We start from the raw sequence: 21,382 nt of genomic DNA on the forward strand, positions 1-21,382 counted from the left end.
CAAGCTGGTAAGAGAGTCTGACAGGTAAACAGCCTCCAATTCCACAGTGTGTTACTGGAGACACAAAGAGCTGTAGGAACATAGAGGCATAGACTGGCCTGACTTGGGAGACAGGGAAGGCAGGACATCTAGGCTGACCAGCAGAAGTGGCTCAGGCCAGGGAGGGTAGGCTTGAGTGGTGGGAGCAGGGAGGAGGGCGTTCCTGGCAGATGGAACAGCAGGAACAAAGGCCTGGAGGTTAAGATGTGCTGAGGAAACAGTTCTGTACATCTGGAGAGGCCAGCAAAGAGTAGACTGGGAACAGCCTTGGAGGCTGGACTGGGGGCCTGGCCTGGAGGGTGACAGAGAGCCTGGGAAAGGTTTAACTGGGTGTGGGGGGGTGACATGAACAGGTTGGGGGTGGTGACGAGGGAGGGGACAGGGAGAGCAAGAAGGGGGCCAGTGCGGGCTTCCAGGGCGGGACAGAAGGCACTGGTGAGCTCTAGATTTAGAAGTGACAGGCTGACGTGGTAATTGAGGGGACAAGAAGGTGAGAGAAGGAAGACTCCTGGAGGGTGGGGGGCTGCCTGGGGGTGAGCAGGACTGGGTTGGGAATCAAGGGGTCGGTTTAGACCCTGCTGGAGTTACAAACAGGCCTCTTCCTCCAGGTCTGAGGGCACACCACACCTGGCAGCTGTGGGGAAGTGCGGGCTGGGGGGACGCACACCAGCTTCGGTGTCACCACTGCCAGAAAGCTCCAAGGAGGGTAGGGGAGCCTGCTGGTGAGGCATCAGACCGTGTCCCAGGTCAACTTCCTCCCTTCTCCAAGGAGGGTAGGGGAGCCTGCTGGTGAGGCATCAGACCGTGTCCCAGGTCAACTTCCTCCCTTCTTCTCCTTCTTCCCCCAACTTCTGGGGTTTTCTGTCCATGGGAGGGAGAGGCATGACTTGGCATGGTCCCAGTGGCTTGGGGTCGAGGGGGAGGCTGTGCCAGACAAGGGGGTGCTCCTAGGATTCCAGTCTTCTTGCTTCTCTACTCTCACTTCCCTGGGCCACTACTCACGGAACTCCCCTCCCCTGCCAGCAGCGCATCCTCCATCCACCGATGGTCCAGCCCCAGGACCCAGAGTGAAGGGAGCAAGCCAGGGGCACCCATAAATTCAGAAGGACCAGGCCCTGCAGGGCAGGGACTGGTGGACCCAGGGAGCCTCCCCAAGGCAGGGTGACGGGAAGGACCCAGTGAGCCGTGTGAGTGTGTGAGCATGAGGGGGTACTGCAGGGTCAAACATGCACACCTGGACCCAGCCACCTGATAAGAGATTGGTAGACACTCCCAGTAGATGCAGACAAGTGTGTACATACCCAGCGCTAGTCACACACACACATCCACACGCATATACCCTCACTAATAGGGTCCCAATACAGCTCAGCAACTACTAGATACATATGAGCAAGTTATTTAGTTTCTTTGTTCCTTAGTTTTCCCTTTATGGATATGCTATGAAGACTGAATGATAATTAGCTGTAAAGTGCCTGTAATAGTGCCTGACACACAGCAAGTGCTCAATAACTGCCCCCTGGTATAGGTGTGTCCACAGATTTCAATTGCTCTGTCTGAGAAAATCATATGGCTCCTTCAACCACAGTTCAAAGACAGAAGAGCTGGGGGACATTAGGGGTGCCATCATAATGTTCAGTTCAGTTCAGTTCAGTTCAGTCACTCAGTCATGTCCGACTCTTTGCGACCCCATGAATCGCAGCACGCCAGGCCTCCCTGTCCATCACCAGCTCCCAGAGTTCACTCAGACTCACATCCATCGAGTCAGTGATGCCATCCAGCCATCTCATCCTCTATCGTCCCCTTCTCCTCCTGCCCCCAATCCCTCCCAGCATCAGAGTCTTTTCCAATGAGTCAACTCTTCCCATGAGGTGGCCAAAGTACTGGAGTTTCAGCTTTAGCATCATTCCTTCCAAAGAAATCCCAGGGCTGATCTCCTTCAGAATGGACTGGTTGGATCTCCTTGCAGTCCAAGGAACTCTCAAGAGTCTTCTCCAACACCACAGTTCAAAAGCATCAATTCTTCAGTGCTCAGCCTTCTTCACAGTCCAACTCTCACATCCATACATGACCACAGGAAAAACCATAGCCTTGACTAGATGAAACTTTGTTGGCAAAGTAATGTCTCTGCTTTTGAATATGCTATCTAGGTTGGTCATAACTTTCCTTCCAAGGAGTGTCTTTTAATTTCGTGGCTGCAATCACCATCTGCAGTGATTTTGGAGCCCCCCAAAATAAAGTCTGACACTGTTTGCACTGTTTCCCCATCTATTTCCCATGAAGTGGTGGGACCAGATGCCATGATCTTCGTTTTCTGAATGTTGAGCTTTAAGCCAACTTTTTCACTCTCCTCTTTCACCTTCATCAAGAGGCTTTTTAGTTCTTCTTCACTTTCTGCCATAAGGGTGCTGTCATCTGCATATCTGAGGTTATTGATATTTCTCTCGGCAATCTTGATTCCAGCTTGTGTTTCTTCCAGTCCAGCGTTTCTCATGATGTACTCTGCATAGAAGTTAAATAAGCAGGGTGACAATATACAGCCTTGACGTACTCCTTTTCCTATTTGGAACCAGTCTGTTGTTCCATGTCCAGTTCTAACTGTTGCTTCCTGACCTGCATACAGGTTTCTCAAGAGGCAGGTCAGGTGGTCTGGTATTCCCATCTCTTTAAGAATTTTCCGCAATAAACTATGAGGCTTTTCCACTTTGAAATAATTTTCTTGGGCCTGTGTCTGCCTAGAAGGGGTGGCAGGCGGAGCCTTGTGATGTTCTGAATGAGTCTCTGGCCTTCCCTGAGGGTCTCAGGGAAGCTGTCATCCAAGCCCCTCCCACACTTTACCTGCAGTCCCTCCTTTTGGATTTTAGTTGTACGCCCTCTGGTCCCCCTGGACCCCAGTTCCCAGCCCAGCTTGCCTAGGCCCTGGGAAAACCATTCCAAGAACAGGAAGCTACTTGGCAGGGGAACACCAGCTCTCTTACTGGAGAATAGTGGCATCCACACATCCCTCCTCCCTCTGCCCCAGCCCTTGGGCTTCCTTTCCCATCAGCCCAGATTCCTTGTCTGGAGATGGCATTGCCCACTGGAGCCTCTCCTGAGGTGGCCTTGCCCGTCCCTACTGTCCCTGAGCTGACTCTTCTGACTCTGGAAGTCTTGACCAGGGCCCAGGGCACCAGGCAATCAGAGGGCCAGGCCTCACCCCCCCAAGTAGCCTTGCTGAGCTTCCCTCTGTGCTCAAATTCACCCACATCCTTTCTCTCCCTCAGGGCTCTGGACCATCCTCTGGGGTCCTGAGTAGTTTTATAGGACCTTTGGACCGTCCTCTGGGGTCCTGAGTGGATCCCTGCTTTACAGAGGAAGAAACTGAGGATAAGAGAGGGGAAGCACCTTGCCTGAGGCCACACAGAGAGTGAGGATGGAGCCAGGACCTGTTCCCAGTACTGTGGGTCTCCCTCCAGACTGTGCCCTCATGCCTAGAGTGAGCTTTCCAGCTGCTGGAGTCAGGGTCTAAGGGGTTATGCAGGCAGATGGATTCCAATAGCCAGCACTGTCAGCAAGTGAGGCCCAGAGTGGGGAGTTTTGCAATACTTCAGGCAGTACAGAGATGAGAGATGACTGCACCGCACTGACTGGGTCTGCAGAGCTCCAGGCACAGGCTCCTTCTCTTATCAGGAGCTTGGCTTCATCCTGTGATCTGGCCCCTAAGGACACCCCACCCCACTTGTCATGCATCTTTGTAGCCCAGTCATGAACCAGATGGAGCCTCATTTCAGTTCAGTTCAGTCAGTCGTTTCCGACACTTTGTAGCCCCATGGACTGCAGCACACCAGGCTTGATAGAGCCTCACTTTTCTCTCAAAAAACAGAGGGTGCTGGGTGACCCAGGAGAAGATCACCTAGCATTACATGTCAGAATCTCAGGTTCTTACCCCTAAGATAATGTATTCCCAGAGCCACCTGACTGAACCAGCGCCCTACTCAATGTTCCCTGTGCCCCATGTGGGCATTGGATGGGACCCACTTGAGTCCTAGGTGCTCCAGTCAGAAGCCTGGCCTGGCATTACTCCCACTTATATGGCCCAGGTGAAAAGTTGTTTCTTCCCCAGGGAGAGGTGGCACGAATGGAGCCAGCTGTTGGCAGGACCGGTCCTTAAGGCCCACACAGAGCGGGCCAAGTTGCTGCACAGCTGGGCTGGGGATTCTACATGTGACTGACCTCCAGGCCTGCTGGGCAGGTGGACTCACAGTCTCATCTGCCTTTTCCACCACTCACTTCCCTTGTCCTCCACACTCACACTCCCCTCCACCTCCCAGCTTGGCCCTTCCTTTCAGTAACACATGCTTAGTACAAACAGATAAACTAACCTTGTCACAGCCTGGGAAGCAGAAACAAGTGGCTGTGTCACTTCCCTCAAACCAGACTCCGTACTCCTATTGATGTGGCCACACATGGACCATGGGGGAGGCCAGCAGATGAAGTAATGAGAAGGGGAATATGATCCAGAAAGAGAAATGTGGCCCAGGCCAGATGAAACTGCTGGTAACCCATACTTCCCTGATCTTGCCTTCCCTGTTCCCTCCCATACCTGACTCTTTAAACCCCACGATGATAGTACATTCTCCATAATGTTGGCCAAAGAAAACATAGAAACTACAGAAAATTGAAAGGAGAAAGAAGGAAAAAAAAAAATCAAGGTCACTGATGACTCTGCAACTCAGAGCCAACCACAGACTCCATTTTGGCATCAATCCTTCCTGTTACTTTAGACATCTCTGGAGTATTTTGGTATGTACTTTCCATGGTCATATTCAATATACAATTTCAGATTCTACCTTTTTCAAGTTATTAAACCACATCAGCTTTTCCCCAAGGACTAATGATGACAGCTGACAATGGGTTTTCCCTGTTTGAATTGCTTTGCCTACATGAACACATTTAACCCTCACTACAACTCGGTAAGTACTATTATTGAGCAAAATTTACAGATGGAAAAACTGGAGTCCAGAAGAGTCACACAGCTTGTAAGTGGCAATGCTGGGATTCAAGCCCAGTAGCCTGGCTCATAACCAGTGCTAAATCATCGGCTACTCTAGAGTCTCATGGAACATGATATTACTGACCGTGTAGCATAAATTATATTCTGTAGGTGTAACATCCTTCTTCACCCATCCCCTACAGTCTTACTGGGGTGAGGCTGTTGTCAACAAGGCTATAGGACACTCATCCTGTAAACAATTTTTTTGTGTATTTTGGATGGTCTCCCAGACCAAATTTCTCGGTCAAAGGATAGGGTAGTTTTGTTTTGTTTTGAATATTTGGTTACCCTGGGCCATCACCCAGTTCTGGACTTCCACATCATGACTGCTTCCAGACCCACATGGTCCTGGCTGAGAAAGTCAGCATGTGTGAGAAGGGTTAGGGAGTACCTGTAAAAGAGACTGCACAAACCAGAGGGGAGCCTCTGTGTATGTGTGGAGGGGAAGCGGGGAGTGAGGCCTTTAAATCCACAGGGAGGAAACCTGGGGGCTAAGAACTAAGCACTCAGGTGTTCCGCTCCAACCTTAGTACCTACTGGTGCTCAGTGCTTGACTCACACTACCTCAACTTTAAGCCCACTGCACAGATGAGCATACTGCAAAGGGGTTACAGGCTCGTCAGTTTTTCGAAGAGCCAAGATCATTGACAGTGACTTATCACCCCAAGGCAGAGATAAGGCTGTGGGCTGATGGGAGAGCTGGTTACAATTTCTCCCACCCTCTCACCTTCTATTCATGACTAAAAGAAGATAAAGGTCAGACTGCCCAGCTCGCCGCAGACTCACCTGCCATCTGACATCTGCGGGGTAGACATCATCCCAGACTGTGGCAGGAGCTGGCTGGCTGGAGAATGAATTGGATTCTGTGTTTGAGCCTCACCCTCCTTCTGGTGGTGCAGACAGCCTGGGGTAAGCCCCCATCCTTCCCTTGTTCAAGAGGGACATAGGCCATAGGGACAGGCCCCCAATTCAACCTCTCCTGGGCATAGCAGTGTAGGGACATTTAGAGATCTGGGTGGATGGGGGTGGTGGGCAGCTGGGAGCATGGACATTTATATTTACATTTTTATAAAATATATCTTATAATTTACGTAACTTTATGTTTATGACTATATACTTATATTCTTTATATAATTAATACTATTTAAAATTCTTACTATATTAGTATATATATATTAGTATATGTGTGTGTGTGTAAAATCATCATGTAACCACCAGCCAGATAAAGATCTAGAACATTTCAGGACTTCTCTGGTGGTCCAATGGTTAAGACTCTGTGCAACAATGCAATGCGGTGGGTTCCATTCCTGGTCAGGGAACTAAGATCCCACATAACATGAGGCAAGGCCAAAAAAAACAAAAAAAGATCTAGAATATTTCCAACATCTGACATGTACCTTCCCAGTCATATCCTCAAAATAACCACCACCATTCTGATGGCTATCATAATTTAGTTTTGCCCATATTAACACATTAATTTTTTTTTCTTGGTTACATGCAGGAACTTAGCTCCCCAGCTAGGGATCAAACCTGAGCCCTCTGCAGTGGAAGTGGAAAGTCTTAACCACTGGACCGCCAGGGAAGTCCCCACATTAAAAAATTTTTTTAACTTGAAACTTTGCTAAAACAACTTTTGGCATTCTGGCACATTGTTAGTCTTTTCATTGCATATTTGTATATAGTTGTGATATAAGCACTTAAACAATTTTATTCTTTTTTTTTTCACTTAAGGTCATGCATAAACAGTTTATAACTTGAGTTCATAATTACATTTACTTTTCCTGATCCCCAGATACAAATAATGCTTCTTGTCCTCACTATGGCAAGTATGACTGTGATTCACAAAGTCTTTATTTTAATGCATTTCTGACTATTTTCATAAGGGTGGACCAAGAGTGGAATTACTGAGTCAAAGCATGTGAACATTTTATGCCTCTTATACATTTTGCCAAATTATTTTTTCAAGGTGGTGTGTCAATTTATCTTCCACCAACAGCATATGAGAGTGTCCTTCTCATTGCATCTTTGCCAGAATTGGGTGCTATCATTTTTTAAAGATTTCTCTTTTTTTGGATGTGGACCATTTTTCAAGTCTTTACTGAATCTGTTTCAATATTGCTCCTGTTTCATCTTTTTGGTTTTTTGACTACGAGGCATGTGGGACCTTAGTTCCTTGACCAGGGATGGAACAACACCTCCCTGCATTGGAAGCACAGAGTCTTAACCACTGAACTGCCAGGGAAGTCGAGGTGCCATTGTTTTTATTAGGTAGAAATTGTAACTCTTGGTTTTAATTAGTGTTTTATGACTTCTAAAAACATGGAATATTGTTTTCATAAGTGCTTACGTATTGCCTCGGGGTAGCAGAGTTAGGACCGGGAGCACTCCTCGTCAGCTCTGATTCAGGGGTTTAGAGCACTCTGTCACATGCTTAGGTGCTTCCAGAGGCTGGAGTGAGGACAGTAAAACATTATTGTTTAAAGCAGAGCTCTGATGTGAGACAGTCTGTGTCACCTTGGACAAGTTATATACCCCTTTGAACCTCCATTTCCACATTTGTGTAGTAGGAAAATACAAAACAGTTACCTTATAAATTTTTTTAGGCAGATGAGGTGAGATAGCATAAAAGTGTTTGGCAGAGTGCCAAGCTATAATAAAAGATCAGTCAGTCATAGTCATCAGCTATTCAATCATGAGTGGACCCATAATTCAGGGCAAATCTGAGTAATACAATAGGTCTTGACCTCCTGGCTCTGTCCTATGAGATCTCAAGCTGGTCACTAACCATCTCTGGGCCTCAAGGCCCCACCCTGCTCCTCCAAGGGCCACTGAGAAGCCTACATGAGAGGACCATGTGAAAGGGCCTTGTAAGTTGCAAGGGACGACACACACACACAGAGGAGGTGTGAGATGGTCCCTTGCCCCCACTGGCATACCTCCATGTTTGAAGGGTCACTATTGCCGCCAGTTCTTTGTGCCCAGATATTGCTCATGTAAAACCTGGGTACGTGGGCAGAGAGGCCACCTGCAGCTGGGGTGTGAGGGTGTGTTCTTATCACACCAATTGTTGTTCAGTTGCTCAGTCATGTCCAACTCTTTTCCATCCCTCTTTGCTGCCTCACTGCAGCACGCCAGGCTCCTCTGTCCTCCACTGTCTCCCAGAGTTTGCTCAAATTCATGTCCATTGAGTCAGCGATGCTATTTAACCACCTCATCCTCTGCCACCCTCTTCTCCTATTGCTTTTAGTCTTTACCAGCATCAGGTCTTTTCTAATGAGTCAGCTCTTCACATCAGGTGACCAAAGTATTGGAGCTTCAGCTCAGCATCAGTCCTTCCAATGAACATTCAGGGTTGATTTCCTTTAGGATTGACTGGTTTGATCTCCTTGCAGTCCAAGGGATTCTCAAGAGTCTTCTCCAGCTCCACAGCTCGAAAGCATCAATTCTTTGGCATTCAGCTATTTCAATGCTATTTGAAAAATGAGTTGCAGCAAAATCTTCTAGAAGGGGTTGAAAATCTAATTTCCTGATGCCACCTGAGATTATCTTTCAGAGGATGTAGAATGGGACCTAGGAATCTGAATTTCCTGATGATTTCTCCAGAGGATTCTAATGCCCAATCAAGTTCGATAATATTTTGATTAGATTTGCTTTCTGTCATCTCTGTAGGGTGAGCCCCCAGGGAACCAGGGCACAGAAAAATTCAGCTTTTTGTTTTGTTTTTTGACCATGTGGCTTGTGAGATCTTAGTTCCCCAGCCAGGGATTGAGCCTGGGCCCTTGGCAGTAAGAGTACAGAGTTCTAGCCACTGGACCATTAGGAAATTCCTGAAAAATTTAGTTTTGATAAAGGGGGCGGAAGAGAAAGAAATGACAGGGGTGCTTCCGGAAGGGGAAAAACAAACAAAGAAACATAGCTTTGATACCTTAAATCAAATACACTAGATAAAATTCCTAAGAGGAACACAAAAGAAGTAGGCAATGACACAAGTGAAAAGTTTCAAGCTGGTGCTGTGGCAGATGGGTCAAGGTGTTTCTGATGTCCAGGGTGACCCTTCTCTTCTCTTTCTAGGTGCCTTGCACACCAAGGAGCCTCTAGCGGATACCAAATATGGGACACTCCGAGGAAAGCAGATACACGTGGGGAAGACGCCCATCAATGTCTTCCTAGGAGTTCCCTTCTCCAAACCTCCTGTGGGTGCCCACAGATTCGCTGCCCCAGAACCCCCAGAGCCCTGGGAAGGAATCAGAGATGCTACCACCTACGCCCCTGTGTAAGAACCAGAGGACTGTGGGCTGGGTGGTGGGCAGATCCCAAGCAAGGCAGTGAACCCATGCCCGCTTCTGGGCCAGGGTTTGAACAACTCACTGAAGAGTGCACTGTGTGGCCACAGGCAAGCCTGGGGACCATTCTGGGCCTCAGTTTCCAAACCTATATAATGAAGCAGCTGGTCTAGATGGTATTTAAGGCACTGATAAGGCTGTTTTTTATTCTCTTGTGGGAAGGCTCCAGGCAAAGAGGAGGTGCATACTGACTGTGCCCCCAGGACCCACTGGGAAGCTGTTTCCCTAAATGTGTGTGAGGAACAGTACATACACAGAGAACCCTGAGCTCTTCCCTCTTCCTTGGTGCTTGAACCTAAGAAGCCCACATGTCACCCCCAGCCCTTCACTGCAGAATATGGGGAAACCTGGACTCAGTTGCAGTTTCAATGTCCCAGGGTCTTAATGCAACCCCTAGCTGGGCCTGAATCACATGAGCATGTTGGGACAATGACTGCCCTTTGAAGCACTGGGCTTGGCAGTTTACCAAGAACAAATATATTTACTGTTCACTCAGACCATTGAGTAACACACTGTCCAGAACATTCTATGATGAACATTAACACTGTTCAGCATTGGTTGGATAAATTACTGGATTTAGAAAAATGTCTACTATGAGAACCTGGGTGTCAGGTGATATAAAAAACTACAACTACTTGGGTATCTAGTTGTTAAAAGACAGGATGTCCACTGTTAGAACATGATTTACTGTTACTGGAACACTGGGGTGTTGGTTGTTAAACTACTGGCCATCACTGAGAGAAGCCTAGGCATTCTGAACATTGTGTGACTGTTATTCAGAACTCCATGGATCAGGTGACAGAACATGAAAAAACCGTTGTTGGAACACTGAGGATCAGGAGTTTTGAGATTGGGGTGTCCCTTGCATAAACATCTGGGTGTCAGTTGTGGGAATATTGGCCACTGGCTGTTTGGAACACAGAGTGTCAGGTGTACGAATTTGTGGATAACTTAGAACAGATTGTGGGGTGGTAATTAAGGGGAGAACAGGGAGAAAGAAAGGTCTTGCAGAGATGGTGGCTTTGGCCAGGGTAGTTACAGTGGAGGTGAGTGGGAGTAGTCAGGCTCCAGATTTATTTTGAAGGTAACACTGACAGGATTTTCTGGAGAATTGGATGTGAGTCACAAGGAAAGAAGAATAATCAAGGATAATGACTAGTTTGGGGGCAGAGTAGCAAGGCGAATAGAGGCACAATTTACCTAAATGGAGAAGACTAGGGCAAGAGCAGGTTTGGGCAAAACAAGAGTTCATTTTGGGGTATGTTAAGTTTGGCATGTCTAATAGATATCCATGTGGAGATGTGGAATAGATGGTTTGGACAAAGGGAGCTGGAAGGAGACTAGTCATCAGAATGTCAGTGGTGTGAAGCCCTAGGCCTGACGGACATCAGCTCAGGAAAGAAAAATCAGACTGAAAAGAGAAATGAGGATTGAGGCCTGGGGCATTGTCCTACTTAGGCCAGAAAGAAGAGAAGGAGTCACCCATGAGGTGGCAGGAAAACCAGGACAGTGGGATTGCAGAAGCCTAGAGAAGGAAGTCAGGTGGCAGAGGATGAGATGGTTGGATGGTATCACCGACTCGATGGGCATGAATTTGAACAAACTTCGGGAGACAGTGGAGGTACTGTAGTCCACAGGGTCGCAAAGAATAAGACATGACTTGGTGACTGAACCACAACAGAGAAGGAAAGCTCTGAAGAAGCAGAGAATGGTCAACCATACAGAGGGGCTATCAGGGCAAGTAAGATGATGGGAGAGATTTAGCAAGATGGAAGTCATTGGTGACTTTGACAGGAATGGCTTTAGTGGCAGGTTGGAGACAGAGGCCTCAAATGCTTATAACCCCAGTTCTAGGCTCTAAGAGCCCTGGCCTTCCTGCTGGGATGCTGGATGTGATTTATTGGACAGCATAAAGAAAGCTGAGCGCTGAAGAATTGATGCTTTTGAACTGTGGTGTTGGAGAAGACTCTTGAGAGTCCCTTGGACTGCAAGTAGATCCAACCAGTCCATCCTAAAGGAAATCAGTCCTGAGTATTCATTGGAAGGACTTATGCTGAAGCTGAAACTCCAATACTTTAGCCACCTGATGTGAAGAACCAACTCATTGGGAAAGACCCTGATGCTGGGAAAGATTGAAGGCGGGAGGAGAAGGGGACGACAGAGGACGAGATGGTTGTATGGCATCACTGACTCAATGAACATGAGTGTGAGTAAATTCCGGAAGTTGGTGATGGACAGGGAGGCCTGGCGTGCTGCAGTCCACGGGGTTGCAGAGTCGGATACGACTGAGCTCCTGAACTGAACTGATACTAACACCAACATTAGCTGCTGCTGAGAAGTCAAGCAAAGACAATCTATATAGAGAGAGACAAGTTGCCTACTGGTGATCTTGGACAAGGTGGTAGGTGTGGAGGGAAAGAAAATCTATTGAAAAGTTTGGCCTTGAGGGGAAGAGAGAGAGAGATTACTTGCTGGAGAAGGTGGGTAGTAGAGGATAGGTTTGGACCAAGGTATGTTGAAGTGCTGTGGGGAAGGACTGAAAAGGAACAGGTGATGATCTAGGGTTAGGGAGGTGGAGATGAATTACACCTACAAAAACTCACATACACATAGTGAAGACAGGCTGGGACAAGAGAAGGGAACAGAGGAGTAGGTAGACAGGGTTCCTGCATCCAGTCAAATGCGCCCAGCCCCACCTGTTATAAGAATAGCCATCTCCAGGGCTGGGCCAGCATGGAGGGAAGGCAAGATGGCCTGACAGCCCAAGATCTATACAGTGCATATGCACAGGGCCAAGTGCCAGGAATCAGATGAACACATCTCCATCCCTACCCTTTGGAAGCAAAAACAACCAATCAAAATTACTCCAGGCCAGTATTGTAGTTAGTGGTGTATAGAGGTTTGGGAAGCCCAGAGGGGAAAGTGCCCAGCAGAGACACACATAAGCTGGACCTTAAATGTGAGTAGGAGCTTGCTGGGCAGAGGAGAAGGCATTTGGTAGAGAGAATAGAAGCATGGGAGCTAGGAGGTGGGAGGCAAGAGGTCCTCTGTATTTGGAGCAAAGAGTGACTGGGAGGAAATGACTAAATGGGAAGGAGAGCCTAGGTCAATGTGGGTGAACCTAGACTTTATCCTGGGGGCAGAAGGAACCAGGGAAGGTAATAAGGAGGGGAGTGACATGGTCAGATTTGTGTTGTCTGTCAATCTTTCCAGCCAGGAAGTGGAGGATGAGTTGGAGGGGAGGTGAAGAGGCAGGGGCAGAGTCCTGGCCAGGGTGATGGTGGCTTTCACAGGGCAGCAGCCTTGAAGTGAACAGAGGGGGCCTACTCAAAAGCTGTTTTGGAGTCAGAATAGAGACTGAGGGGAGGACAGGGCAGGTAAGAAAGGAGTTTGCTCAGGGCATCCAGGTTTCTAGCTTGACAGCACCAATAGGTCTCCAACAGGAGCAGGGAACTGCTTCCTTCCTTGGGAAGAGGCACACCAAGGCGCAAGGCAGGGAATGCCAACCTGCCCCTCACCCCTGGACCTAATGTTAGTGGAGACTGCTAGGACAAGGACACACACACACACACACACACTGCCTAAATTTTGTTTTGGGTTCTAGTCCCTCACTATTGGAACCTGGGTTGAAACCAATCTCCCCAGTATCACCACGGTGCCAGACCCCAACTCACATCGTGTCCACAGGTGCCTCCAGGAGTCCTGGGGGCAGGTCACTTCCATGTATTTCAACACACACAAACGATATAAATGGCTGCACTTCAGTGAGGACTGTCTGTACCTGAATGTGCACGCGCCAGTGCGAGCGCGCGGGGACCCTCTGCAGCCCGTGAGTACTCAGCCTTCAACCACCCACCATCCCATTCAAGCACCCCACTGTCCCGCTCAGGCCTCAGCCCTTCTCGCCCAGGTGATGATCTGGTTCCCAGGAGGCGCCTTCCTCGTGGGTTCCGCTTCCACGTACGATGGCTCCGAATTGGCTGCCCGGGAGAAAGTGGTGGTCGTGGTTCTGCAGCACAGGCTCGGCATCTTGGGCTTCCTCAGGTGGGCGGGACCGGAAACCCACGCCTGGGATCAGGGGCGGGGCCTCCTCGGCACTTGGGCTAAGGGCGGAGGAGGTGAGGATTGGGTGGAAGAAAGGGGCGTGGTCTATGGGGGCGTGTCCTCGTGAGGGGCGTGGCAGGTGTAATGCTTGGAGCAGACAGGTAGGTGCTCGCTACCGCTCAATGGGGGCGGCGCCCAATTATAAGGAAGGAGATGCGGTGGTTAGACCCAGTCTCTGAGGGACAGGGCGGAACAAGGCGCGGGGCTCCTGACCCTGATAGTGAGCCCCGCGCTCTCAGCACTGGCGACAGCCAAGCGCGCGGGAACTGGGCCCTGCTGGACCAGATTGCGGCTCTGCGCTGGGTGCAGAAGAACATCGAAGCCTTCGGTGGAGACCCAGGCTGTGTGACTTTGTTCGGCCAGTCATCAGGGGCCATGTGCATCTCGGGACTGGTGAGTGCAATGCCCAGATAGACCTAAGCACAGTCGCAGGACCGCGTGGCCCACGGGTTCTGCACATATACTTGTGCAGATTTGGGTATACAAGAACATTCCAATCCACAGACCTGCCCTCACCACTGCCATGGGTACCACCCCTCACAGTCAAGGATATCTGTTCCATTCAGGGAGGAAACCAAGCCAGCCCAGAAAGGGCAATGCTAAGTCTATGAATGTGGTGGGCCAGAAAGATCATCCAGCACTTCCTGCCTCTCCACATTCCCCCAGAGGTCTATGCCCGAAACAGAGACCACTATGTGCCCTCTGGGCAGGGTTGGGGCCACAGATCAGGCATACGAGTCAGGCCTAGGTTAGAGACTGGGCTTTGCCCCTGACTTCTGCGGTACTGCTGACCTAGAGTTTGAGGGTAGGTCAGGTGCCCTGTGAGGGTCATGTGGCTGGGCAGTCAGCGGGGACCACATCACACAGGACCTCATGGGCCACAGTAATAACACTCAAACACTTGAGCACATTCCGTGTGCCAGTCACTTTTCTAAGCACTTAACGCGTATTCATTCACTGCATTACCTCAACAATCCAAAAAGGGGAGTATTCCCTTTCTGCACTCTACAAAAAGAGAAGTGTTCTCCACTCTACAGAGGAAGAAAGTGAGGCCCAGAGAAGTTAAGCAACTTTATTGAAAATGCATTGGAGAGCAGGCAAAGATTTTAAGCAGGGGCGTGACACAATCAGATGTGCCTTTAGAGTTGGCTCTGTCTGCTGGATCTGGGTTAAAATGAAGCACAAACAGAGGCTTGGAGTCCACCTTGGGGTGAGGGATGTTATATCTAATGGGGGCTAGTTCTGAAAAAGAAGCAGGAAGGATGGACAGTAGAGGAGCAATGCAGGAGGTCAAATAGTCAGGACAGGGCCAATTGCAGCATGCAGATGACCGGAGGAGAGAGGGAAGGCCCAGGTGGATGATGTGGGTAAGGGACAACACCCAGATGGGGAGTGGCTGGAGCAAGTTTGGGGCACATGAAGTCTGAGGTGCCCAGGGGATAGGATGGGGGTCCCACATATGGTTGTTCTCTCCAACCTGGGTAGCAGGGGAAAGCTAAGAGCTATCAGTGCAGGTAATTGGGGTCATGGGAACCATAGGGTCCCCTTCCCATATTCCTAGCCCAGTAGCAGAGGGGAGGCCCTTTTGGTTTGTTACAACAACAGAACCACTGCAACAACACCAGATGCCCTGGGGGAACCCTGGGGCCATTCCACAGACCAGGACATGGATGCCCAGAGAGTAGAAGGCACAGGCTCTAGATTTAGGACTCCAACCCAGAACTCCTGTCTCCCTCCTTGCTTCTGCCCTCTCTGGGCCCCTTCAAGCAGCCTAGCCAGGCCAGAAAGGCACCCCAAACTGCCCAAGTGGTCCCCATTTGTGCATGTCATGGCTGCCACTCCCCCCACCCCTGCAGATGACATCATCCCTAGCCCGGGGTCTCTTCCATCGGGCCATTTCCCAGAGTGGCACTGCAGTATTCCAAAACTTCATCACTCCTGATCCACTGAAGGTGGCCAAGGTGAGTGTCTCCTCTCTCCTAAGGTTCAGCAAGGGAGGCAGGATGGGCACACACTCAAGCACCTCTTCTCTTCACAGAAGATTGCCCAGCTGGCAGGCTGCAATCACAACAGCACAAAGATTCTGGTAGACTGCCTGAGAACACTATCGGGGGCTGAGGTGATGCGTGTTTCCCAGAAGATGGTAGGTAGAACTTCCTTCCGGCCTCTGACCCAGCTGCCTGCATCCTTCTGACCTGGTACCCAGCCTGGTACCATGCCTCAGAAGATTCCCTTTAGTCCCATTCTCTTCTCTTCCCACAGAGATTCTTCAAACTGCACTCCCAGGAAGACCCTCAAAAGGTGAGCAGACCCCATTCTGTCTGAACATCTCCTGTGAGCCAGACACTTAGGATACTCAGGCCAAAATTCCTTCACAGGGCTGATGTTCCACTAGGGGCAGACAATAAACACTATAAATAAATGAATTAGTCACTTCTTTAGGAGGTGATAAGTTAATGGAAACAAAAGGAGGAGAGTCAGGAGGTTGGGCATGTTGGGAAGGGTAGGATTTTAAATAGAAGGAAAAGAGAAGTCTTAGCAAAGATTTTCAAGAGATGAGAGAATGCGCTATGTGAATACCTCTTGGTGTCAGCTGAGGGGTGGGAAATGGGGGAATCCTGAGTCTGAGTAGTCTGGTCCTGCCTGTGGCTGGTCCTCTCTCACACCAGGTTGACTGAGCCCCAGCCTTTTCCCAGTCAAAGCGCATATAGCTAGAGTAATTTCTGGAACTTGCTGAGCTGGTGTCTTAGACCAACGGGGTCCTAGGAGGGTAAGTGAGAGGATTGGCTGGAAACCCCCTTGCCTTATAGGTTGTGTGGTTCATGAGCCCCGTGGTGGACGGTGTAGTGTTCCAAGACAACCCTATTGTGCTTCTGACGCAAGGGCAGGTTGCACCTGTGCCTTACCTTTTGGGTGTCAACAATCTGGAGTTCAACTGGCTCTTGCCTTTTGTAAGTGAAGAGGAGGGATGCCCATCACAGTAGGGGTAGGAGAGGATGCCTCTTGAGCAGTGCTGAGTACCAGGTCAGATCCCAGAGGTCTCTCTGGGGATGCCCAAGAGCTTGGAGCCTCCTGCAGTCCCTGTGCAGTGAGAACTGTACAGGAATGATGAGAGGGAGAGAAGTGTAGTCTCTTGGAGGTTTGGGGGCCCCAAATCTTTAGCTCATAGTGTGAATGGGTCCTCATATCCATTCGTTCCCCTCCAGGTGGCTGTACATCCTGGGTCCCTCCCTTGCTCCCTGGGTGGATCAGGGCAGATGCCCGAGCACAGGAGGGCCCTCCCAGCCCCCACTGGAGCTCCAAACCAAGTTAGCGAAGGAGACATTGGGAGCAGGAGTGTGGGAAAAGGTCATGGGCACTTCTGCTCTGAGAAGAGCCTTGGGGCCTGATGTAGCACAGCTGGAATCCTTCCTAATGTTTGGGCCTGGCCTACACCTGGGCTCTTGCCTTGTGGAGCAGATCATGAAGTTCCCGATGAGCCATCTAAGGAAAGAAACCATCGCCAAGCTGCTCTGGAGTACCAGCACCCTGTTGGTGAGGGGCCGTGCTGTCACGTCTGCTCTGTTTGGTTGGACAAGGCAGCCTCCCTATTTTTACCTAGTAGCTGCTCTTCACAAAGGGCTCCCAGCCTGGACAGAGATATTCCTTGAGGGGGCATGGGGTTTTGCATGGGATCAGGTGGCTGCTGCTGGGCAAGGCTCTCCAGACTTCCTCTGGGACACAGCAGGCAGTTCTTATGCAGCTAAAACACTGGGGTAAGAATTGTCAAAGGGGGAGACCTTCCCAGGAGGCTCCTCATCCCCCCACACCCAGGCCAAAAACTCCTGGGGGTGCCAAGCCTAGATTCGAGTCACCGGTGTGCCTACCTCTGACCCAGCTGACACCCCACACCTCAGGGTGGGTGTGACTTCCCCACCTAGAATGTCACCAAGGAGCAGTTACCACTGGTGATGGAGGAGTACCTGCGTGATGTGGATGACCATGACCAGAAGATGCTACAAAAACATGTGATGGACCTAGTGGCGGATGCTACCTTTGTGTACTCCACACTGCAGGCTGCCCACCACCACCACAGTATGTGGGGTCCTCAAGAGTGGCCACACCCTGTCCACTGGTGCTGCTTGCCACTGGGCTGACCAATCACTCACTCACCCTCTCTGTACCTCTGGGCTGATGCAGAATTCCAAGTGGCCACAGAAGAGGCAGCATACTGTCAACTGCAGAGAAGAGAGGCTGTTCCTTAGGGCTGAGGAGGGCAAGGCCAAGGCCAGCCCAGAGGAAACAGCCTAGGGTGGTCAGGGAAGGTCTCCTGGCTGCAAGGACAGGCCTCTATAGGGGTATCTTGGAGGTCCTTCCTAGGCTGACTCAGGCTTGGGCAACACATGGGTGAGAGGTCAAAGGAGGGGCTGGAGAAGGTAGACACTGAAGAACCTTAAGTGCCAAATAGAGAGAGGAGAAGTTCAGTGGAAGGAAGAGGAAGGCTTACCACAATCCCATGAACTGTTTTCCCGTCCCTAGTCTGCAGATGAGGACTTGCAGCTCTGAGAGGTTGGGTGTCTTGCCCCAGGTCACATGGCTAATGAGTAGTGTAGGTAGGATTCGAATCTGCTCCCTGGGTTCTGAAGCCCAGGCTCTTTCCCCTGCTTAATGCAGGTGGGTGGGATGCGTGGGGTGAATGAGAAGCCCGGGCTGAGACTTTTTCAGCAGCCCTCATTGGGTTCCTTGTTCCTAGATGCTGGCTTCCCTGTCTACCTGTATGAGTTTGAGCACTACGCTCCTGGCACTATCGTAAAACCCCGCACTGATGGGGCAGACCACGGAGATGAGATCGGCTTCATCTTCGGAAGTCCTTTCTCCAAAGGTGCCGAAGCCCCACGTGACTCCCCGCTGGGTGTCTAATCTCTCCATCTTTGTGTTCTGACCCCTGGCTGACCACAGGGAGTTAGCTAGCAAATTCTTAATCTGGAATGCTCTCCCAAATGAAAGCCTCCCAGCATGGAAGCAGTGGGGTGGGATGTCCCCACCCCATGCTCTGTTCTAAACACCACCTTCCATTCTGCCTCCAGGCCATTCCTCAAACAAGGAGAAGGCACTGAGCCTCCAGATGATGAAATACTGGGCCAACTTTGCTCGCACAGGGTGAGTCTGATCCCCCAACAGGTGCGGGTGGTCTTCCTACCAGCGCTAGACCCAATGGTCAGCTGTTTCAGATATTTGTCCTTGTGTGTCCCATAGAAAAGGCACCCGGGCCTAAATGTCCCTAGAATGTACCTCTCTTTGTCCCATGACCACATCCTTCATTCACTCAAGCATTCCGCAGTCAATGTGTTTTTATGTGGCCAGTTCAGTACTGGGAGCTGGAATTCAAGGGTATCATAGACATGATCCCCATCTGCCAGTGGCCTGTTAATGGTTAACAAAAATTTAAATTACCATCTGGCATTATGAGAATTGTGTTGGGGGAGCAGAAGGCACTATGAGAGCATAGAGGAGGTGTCTGACCAACCTGGGGTGGGCAGGGGTGGCTTCCTGGCAGAGATGACTTCTCAGCTGAGCTTTGGCTAGTCTTGCAACTAGTTTCCATCTCCACATTCTCTCTCCTTTCTCTCCATCCTCCTGATGACACTCAAGGGATCTTTCTGAAATATCATTTGACCAAATCACCCACTTAAAACTTCATGGCTTCCCTTTGTTCCCAGGTAAAGTCCCACCCCCTTCACTTGGAACAAAAGTCTTCAAAATCCTTCCTGTTTCATCTCCTCTCCACACCTATTCTCTTGACACACTGTATATTTTCACCTAACCCTGTACTTGTGCTTTCTTCCAAAAGCCCTAGGCTTTCATACCTCCAACCCTTTGCACATACAGTTCCCTCTGCCTCGAGGTCCCCTCCCACCACTCTTTTCCTCCTCTTTCTTAAAGATCTGTCTAAATATCATCTCTGTAAGGCCTTCTTGAACCCTACCTCCCAAAGGGAAAGTGAATGAGGGAAAAGTAACAGAAGGAGGCAAGATGAAGATGAGCTCAAATAATCCTCTCTCCTTCCTCCTGGGCAGAAACCCCAATGGTGGGAAGCTGCCCTACTGGCCACGCTACAACAAGGATGAGAAGTACCTGCAGCTGGATTTAACCACAAGGGTGGGTGTGATGCTCAGGGAGGAGAAGATGGCCTTTTGGAAGAGGCTGCATCAGAATTAAGGACCTGAAAAGCCAGGCAATTCTGAGGGTGGCTCTGCAGGAAGGAGCCTTAGGGATTGTCCCACCACTCAGGCTTTGGGAAGACTGGCCATGGACATATCTGGGACAAGCATCCGGCCCTCCCCAGTCCAGGTCCTGCAGAGGGTCCCTATTCCTTCCATGACAGAGCCTTAGCCTGTTTGGGGCCCAGAATCACCCTCTTCAGCCTGACATCCCATGATGTCCAGCTATCTCACTGACCATTGGATTAGTCCAGGCCCTTTCTGCCAGATTCTGCCCAGCTACCCAGACTCAGAATAAATGCTTCTCTTCCTTCTCCAAATCCTCCCACCCATCAAGGTCAACTTCAAGCCACTTCTTATGGGAAGTCCACCCAGATTGCCACTGCCCCACCATTGCAAACAGTTTGCCGTTCGTCATTCATCCTGCTCAACCTTATGCCTTTTCACATTGGACTGAGGCCTTGGGCAGGTTATATGTTATAAGGAGTGATGCTTTGACAGCTGGGGATCTTCTCCCCTTTCCATACCGATTTTTCCCAGGGCCCCTTCAAAGCCTGGCCACAGAGACAGTCCTTAATAAAGACACGTTGACTTGCCCTGAATTTGTGTCCATCTGTGAAACAGTTGGGTGAAGTGGATGGTTTCTTGATGTGAGTCCTTGGAGGGAGGGAGCACTCTGGCTTCTCTCTGCTGGGCTGAGCCTGCGCTGCTCACTCAGTCAAGGAGAGCTGCTACAAAGTTGCCTGGGCTGCAGAACACCTGGCTTTTTTTTTTTCACTGTCTCTAGTGCACCTCTCAGGACATCCACACGCCATGCTCACTTGTCCACTGGGTGAGGTCTTGGTGCTGCATTCAGACTCCTCACTCTCTGGTCTCTCTTGCAACCTGGGCATACCGCCACTGATCCCACAGGTTTTTTGTTTTATTTGGGAATTTTTTGTGGATTTTTTTATTTTTGGAAAATATACACAACATGCAATTTACCATTTTAACCATTTTAATTTCAGTGACATTAAGTACATTTATATTATCATCATCATCATCCATCTCCAGAATTTTTTAATCATCCCAAACTGAAACTCAACGTCCATTTAACAATAGCTTCCTATGCACCCAAACCCTGCTATCCACTATTCTACTTCCTAGCCTATGAATTTGAGTATTTCAGGAGCTTCGTGTGAACGGAATCATACAGTATTTGTCCTTTCATGTCTGGCTTTTTTCCTTTGCGTGTCTTCACATATTGTAGCATATTTCAGAATTTTATTCCCGTTTAAGACTGAATTATGTTCCATTGTATGTACATACCACATTCTGTTTCTCTATCTGTGGATGAACATTTGGGTTGTTACTACCTCTTGGCTGTTGTGAAAAATTCTCTGAACATGAGTGTCGTGTCCCACAGGTTTTGTGCCATAAACTATAATGTCAATTAGATTCTTTATTCCTAGAGGGTTTCCTTAGTGTCTGAGACAACTGGAGGCTGCAAAGCCCCATGGGGTGAGGGACACCCAATCCTCCATACCCTCACGTCTAAGCCCCCAACACAAAGGGATGGTTGGAGGAGGGAGAAGAGCCCCTTTCAGGTAAACATTTATCTTCACGACAATGCTGGCACATAGATTTTATTATCCCATTTCTACAGACAAGTAAACTGAGACAAGAGA

The 21,382-nt window shown here is 49.6% G+C and overlaps 1 protein-coding gene and 1 long non-coding RNA gene across 8 annotated transcripts; one reads left to right on the top strand and one right to left on the bottom strand.

The window, feature by feature from the left end:
• Positions 1-5,782: 5,782 nt before the first annotated feature.
• Positions 5,783-20,317, top strand: CES4A (carboxylesterase 4A). 7 transcript variants are annotated; one of them, XM_086349600.1, is made up of 14 exons: positions 5,783-5,977; positions 9,140-9,341; positions 13,099-13,240; positions 13,322-13,455; positions 13,755-13,908; positions 15,372-15,476; positions 15,554-15,658; positions 15,778-15,816; positions 16,326-16,466; positions 16,975-17,049; positions 17,436-17,589; positions 18,248-18,376; positions 18,582-18,654; positions 19,572-20,317. In XM_086349600.1, the coding sequence occupies exons 1-14, from the start codon at positions 5,920-5,922 to the stop codon at positions 19,711-19,713; spliced, it is 1,653 nt and encodes a 550-aa protein (XP_086205726.1). In that variant the 5' UTR covers positions 5,783-5,919; the 3' UTR covers positions 19,714-20,317. The 7 variants fall into 7 exon arrangements, 6 of the variants coding, with proteins under 6 accessions (XP_086205726.1, XP_086205725.1, XP_086205727.1 ...); XM_086349599.1 differs by having other exon boundaries at positions 13,099-13,455; XM_086349601.1 differs by lacking the exon at positions 15,372-15,476 and having other exon boundaries at positions 13,099-13,455.
• Positions 14,574-16,610, bottom strand: LOC147353393 (uncharacterized). The gene is made up of 2 exons (XR_015145127.1): positions 16,422-16,610; positions 14,574-15,573 (listed from the first exon to the last, which is right to left on the bottom strand). It is a non-coding gene; the product is annotated as an uncharacterized LOC147353393 (long non-coding RNA).
• Positions 20,318-21,382: the final 1,065 nt, after the last annotated feature.

This window comes from Bos grunniens, chromosome 18, assembly GCF_055505025.1.
Source record: "Bos grunniens cultivar Pamir isolate PY7600 chromosome 18, Bosgru_T2T1.0, whole genome shotgun sequence".
NCBI lineage: Eukaryota > Metazoa > Chordata > Mammalia > Artiodactyla > Bovidae > Bos > Bos grunniens.

Coding starts and splice junctions, on each gene's coding strand:
- CES4A (XM_086349599.1), top strand. CDS start 5,920: ATGAATTGGATTCTGTGTTTGAGCCTCACCCTCCTTCTGGTGGTGCAG. Junction 13,456..13,754: donor GGCATCTTGGGCTTCCTCAG/GTGGGCGGGACC, acceptor CCGCGCTCTCAG/CACTGGCGACAGCCAAGCGC. Junction 15,659..15,777: donor TGCGTGTTTCCCAGAAGATG/GTAGGTAGAACT, acceptor CTCTTCCCACAG/AGATTCTTCAAACTGCACTC.